This window comes from Hoplias malabaricus, chromosome 8 (assembly GCF_029633855.1).
Source record: "Hoplias malabaricus isolate fHopMal1 chromosome 8, fHopMal1.hap1, whole genome shotgun sequence".
NCBI classification, from domain to species: domain Eukaryota; kingdom Metazoa; phylum Chordata; class Actinopteri; order Characiformes; family Erythrinidae; genus Hoplias; species Hoplias malabaricus.
The window spans coordinates 8,695,499-8,700,275 of record NC_089807.1 but is presented as its reverse complement, the minus strand read 5'-3'; the positions used below and the strand labels follow the sequence as shown (position 1 = coordinate 8,700,275).

The window sequence follows — 4,777 nt, the reverse complement described above, 5'->3', positions numbered from 1 at the left end:
TGTGGTTTGGGAGGGAGATGGGGGTGTGGTTTTAAGGGGAGGGTTTGGGAGAGAGATGAGGGTGTGGTTTTAAGGGGAGGGTCCAGGGGGTGTGGTTTGGGGGAGAGACGTTTGCATGTTGTATAACAGCTGCTCACTGAACTCAGCTTGAGGACACACTGCAGCTCTGTGTGGATCTGTAATGACTCTGTAATAACACCCTGCTGTGAATGACTAATAAACTACTGAACTCCAGCGGCTGGTGTCGGTTCTGTTCAGGTTGTGGAGCTCGACCCAAAAGCAAATACAACACACTGCATTTTTTTTAACAGTTTTATTACAGCAGTGTTTCCCCAGCGACAGATTGCAGTGTGAACCAGAACCAACACACACAAACACACACACACACACACACACACACACACACACACACAAGGCTAAACAAATCTCTGAGCGATAGCTAACAGTTTGGAGTGGTCCCCCTCCAGGCGGCGCAGGTGAGTGGGAATAGGCGCTTTGATCCTGGTTCCGGTCGGGTTCCCGTTGTCTTCCAACAGAACCACGTTGTTGGAGTCGAACCGCGGCGTCATTCGTTCTCCGGGCATTTTCTGTCCCACGATCAGGGCTTTCTTCTTCTGTCCTTTGATGGCCAGCAGGACGGTGTCCCCCATCTTGCCCACTCCGTTCTTGGTGTAGACGTGGATGACTTTGGGGGGCCGGTGGTAGGGGGTGTTCCCCAGAGGGCTGTTGTCCACCACCCTCACTCGGGTCAGCTTCTGTACGGCCGGCGCCGCCGCGGACACGCTGAGGAACAAGGACAAGTTTCGGATCAGAACCGCTCAGATTTAACACACATTCCTATTTCCCTCCGCGAGACGGGACCTCACCTGAACGTCCGGCTGCAGGCGACTGCGCAGACAGCAATCCGGGGAAAACTGCTCAGAGGAGAGGCCATATCCTCCTGCACAGAACCACACACACACACACACAGTCAAAAACATAGTCTCATAAATAAACACACACACACACACACAACACCAGCACCAAATATAGAGGGCACATTTAATACCACACAAACACACAACACAAATACCAAGTATACAGAGGGCACCTTTAATGCCACACACACGCACGCACACCCAACACCAGCACCAAGTATACAGAGAGCACCTTTAATAACACACACACACACCCAGTATACAGATGGCACCTTTAATGCCACATGCACGCACACGCAAGACCAGCATCAAATATACAGAGGGCACCTTTAATACCATACACACACACACCCTACACCAGCACCAAGTATAAAGAGGGCATCTTTAATAACACACACACACACACAGTATACAGACGGCACCTTTAATGCCACACACACACCAGCACCAAGGATACAGTTGGCAACCACACACTATACAGAGTAATACACATATACACAACCCAATACACACTCTATACACACTCACACTACAGAGAAACAAAAACACACACACACACAGTTAAACACAGATAAATAAGTAAATAAAAACCCGTAATTACAGAATAAAAGCTCCTCGCAGCGCGCTTCGTCCTTTACTCAGCTCGAGCCGAGCCACGTGACTACAGCGCAGACGTGGTTTCAAAATAAAAGTTTAACCGGAAACGCGTTAAATTAACCGAGAATACTTTTGGTGTCAAAAATCAATAAAAAAAGTTAAATCAAAATTAATAAAATATTATTGTGAAGAGACTGTGTCTTCACTCACTGAAGAAACCCGTGTAAGGTTCATTCAAAGTCCCTTTATTCTCACCACACAGCGAAGTGAGATCAGTGTTAAAAGTCAGGAGTTGATTTGGTGAAATGTGAATAAATTAATCCAGGAGCGTCTCAGTAAATTAGAATATCATCAAAAAGCTCATTCATTTCAGGAATTAAATTCAGAAATTGAAACTCGTATAGATTCATTACATTACTTTAATGTTGATGATAAAGTCTTGAACAATTTTAATAATTCATTTTAATACAGAAACGTTCTACTGAAAAGTGTGTACAGGACATGCACTCAATACTTGGTCTGGGCTCCATTTCACGAATCACTGCATCAGTGCGGCGCGGCGTGGAGGCGATCTGTGGCACAGAGGTGGTATGGAAGCCCAGTTTGGTTTGATAGCAGCCTTCATTGGGTCTGGTGTCTCATCTTCCTCTTGACGATACCCCAGAGGTCCTCTATGGGGTTGAGGTCTGGGGAGTCGCCGGTGAATCAAACACCGTGATCCTGTGGATATTAAACCAGGTAGTGGTGCTTTTGGAAGCGTGGACAGGTGCCATACTCCTTCTGGAAAATGAAATCTTCGCTGCGTTGACTTTGGACTGTGATCTAACACAGTGGACCACACCACCACCGACCGTGGAAACTTCACACTAGACTCCAGCAGCTTGGACTGTGCCTCTCCACTCTTCCTCCAGACTCTGGGCCTCGATTTACAAATGAAATGCAACATTTACTTTCATCTAAAAACAAGACTTTGGACACTGAGCCACAGTCCAGTCCTTTTCTCCTCGGCCCAGGACGGACTCTCCTGGTGTTGTCTCTGGGTCAGGAGCGGCTCGTGCGACAGTTGTGGCCCGTGTCTTGGACACGTCTGTGTGTGGTGGCTCTTAAAGCACTGACTCCAGCAGACTTCACTCCGACTGCTCCGTCCTGCCTCCCCTCTCTGTGTGAACCGGAAAACTCTTCCCCTCCGACAGGGGAGTGGACCTCTCGGTTGCAGGGTCTGGATCCCTGCTCAGGTTAGGGCTGTACAGGAATAAACCCCCAAACGGAACCCCGTCCCCTGCGCTCTGGCTTCACACTCGGGACCCACCACTTTGTTCTGCATTATTTTATTTATTTAAATTATTTGGTGCAAAATAAACTTGGCCTAAAAGTGTGTGTGTGTGTGGTATTTGATGTGGAGTGTGTGAGGGAGAGTGTGTGTGGTATTTGATGTGGAGTGTGTGAGGGAGAGTGTGTGTGGTATTTGATGTGGAGTGTGTGAGGGGAGAGTGTGTGTGTGTGTGTGTGTGTGTGTGATATGTAATGTGGAGTGTATGAGGGGAGTGTGTGTGTGTGTGATATGTGATGTGAAGTGTATGAGGGGAGTGTGTGTGTGTGTGATATGTGATGTGGAGTGTATGAGGGGTGTGTGTGTGTGTGAGGAGTGTGATGAAGAGTGTGTAGTGTGTGTGGTATGTGATGTGGAGTGTGTGTGTGTGTGGTATGTGATGTGGAGTGTATGAGGGGAGTGTGTGTGTGTGTGTGTGGTATTTGATGTGGAGTGTGTGAGGGAGAGTGTGTGTGGTATTTGATGTGGAGTGTGTGAGGGGAGAGTGTGTGGTATGTGATGAGGAGTGTGTGAGGAGAGAGTGTGTGTGGTATGTGATGTGGAGTGTATGAGGGGTGTGTGTATGTGTGGTATGTGATGTGGAGTGTATGAGGGGAGTGTGTGTGTGTGTGTGTGGTATGTGATGTAGAGTGTATGAGGGGAGTGTGTGTGTGTGTGTGTGGTATGTGATGTGGAGTGTATGAGGAGTGTGTGTGTGTGTGTGTGGTATTTGATGTGGAGTGTGTGAGGGAGAGTGTGTGGTATGTGATGAGGAGTGTGTGAGGAGAGAGTGTGTGTGTGTGTGTGTGGTATGTGATGTGGAGTGTATGAGGAGTGTGTGTGTGTGTGTGTGGTATTTGATGTGGAGTGTGTGAGGAGAGAGTGTGTGTGTGTGTGTGTGGTATGTGATGTGGAGTGTATGAGGGGAGTGTGTGTGTGTGTGGTATGTGATGTGGAGTGTGTGAGGAGTGTGTGTGTGTGTGTGTGTGGTATGTGATGTGGAGTGTATGAGGAGTGTGTGTGTGTGTGTGGTATTTGATGTGGAGTGTGTGAGGAGAGAGTGTGTGTGTGTGTGTGTGGTATGTGATGTGGAGTGTATGAGGGGAGTGTGTGTGTGTGTGGTATGTGATGTGGAGTGTGTGAGGAGTGTGTGTGTGTGTGTGTGTGTGGTATGTGATGTGGAGTGTATGAGGGGAGTGTGTGTGTGTGTGGTATGTGATGTGGAGTGTGTGAGGAGTGTGTGTGTGTGTGTGTGTGGTATGTGATGTGGAGTGTATGAGGGGAGTGTGTGTGTGTGTGGTATGTGATGTGGAGTGTGTGAGGAGTGTGTGTGTGTGTGTGTGTGGTATGTGATGTGGAGTGTATGAGGGGAGTGTGTGTGTGTGTGGTATGTGATGTGGAGTGTGTGAGGAGTGTGTGTGTGTGTGTGTGTGGTATGTGATGTGGAGTGTATGAGGGGAGTGTGTGTGTGTGTGGTATGTGATGTGGAGTGTGTGAGGAGTGTGTGTGTGTGTGTGTGTGGTATGTGATGTGGAGTGTATGAGGGGAGTGTGTGTGTGTGTGTGTGAAATGTGATGAAGAGTGTGTAGTGTGTGAAGGAGAGTTGTAAGGAGAAGTATTAAATAAGTCACTTTTACAGAAACACAGCCGAGCCCCTGACTCTCAGCGGCGCAGGGACAAAGGCTCTTCTGGGCGAGTGACGTTAGAGCTGTGTCAGTTACACACACACACACACACACACACAGAGGGAGAGCGAGAGAGAGAGAGAGAGAGAGAGAGCGCGGTGTGTGGTGGAGAGAGCAGGCCGAGCTCGGGGTCTGTCTGACGGCGTTTATTGTGGAGTTCGGCGGCGCTGTGCTGTTTGGGACCGGGCCCTGACCGCGCTCCTGACCCGGAGCAGAGACAGGTAAAGTCGGCTCTGTGTTCGGGCGTTGTGTGCGGGTTTAGGGTGGTT

General features: G+C 48.9%; 2 protein-coding genes across 5 annotated transcripts in view; one reads left to right on the top strand and one right to left on the bottom strand.

Moving 5' to 3' along the window:
• Window positions 1-370: 370 nt before the first annotated feature.
• On the bottom strand, window positions 371-1,595 carry mrpl14 (mitochondrial ribosomal protein L14). Its single transcript, XM_066680000.1, has 3 exons — window positions 1,519-1,595; window positions 867-940; window positions 371-783 (listed from the first exon to the last, which is right to left on the bottom strand). Exons 2-3 carry the CDS (start codon window positions 932-934, stop codon window positions 417-419), a joined length of 435 nt encoding a protein of 144 aa, XP_066536097.1. The 5' UTR covers window positions 935-940; window positions 1,519-1,595; the 3' UTR covers window positions 371-416.
• Window positions 1,596-4,484: 2,889 nt separating this feature from the next.
• The window catches only part of lrrfip2 (leucine rich repeat (in FLII) interacting protein 2), a 40,258-nt gene continuing 39,965 nt past the window's right edge, over window positions 4,485-4,777 (top strand). The window contains exon 1 of one of the 4 annotated variants that reach the window (XM_066679010.1): window positions 4,485-4,729. The gene's annotated coding sequence lies outside the window, so the exon portion shown is untranslated. The remainder of the gene's footprint in view (window positions 4,730-4,777) is intronic. The other 3 variants (XM_066679007.1, XM_066679008.1, XM_066679009.1) reach the window with 3 other exon arrangements.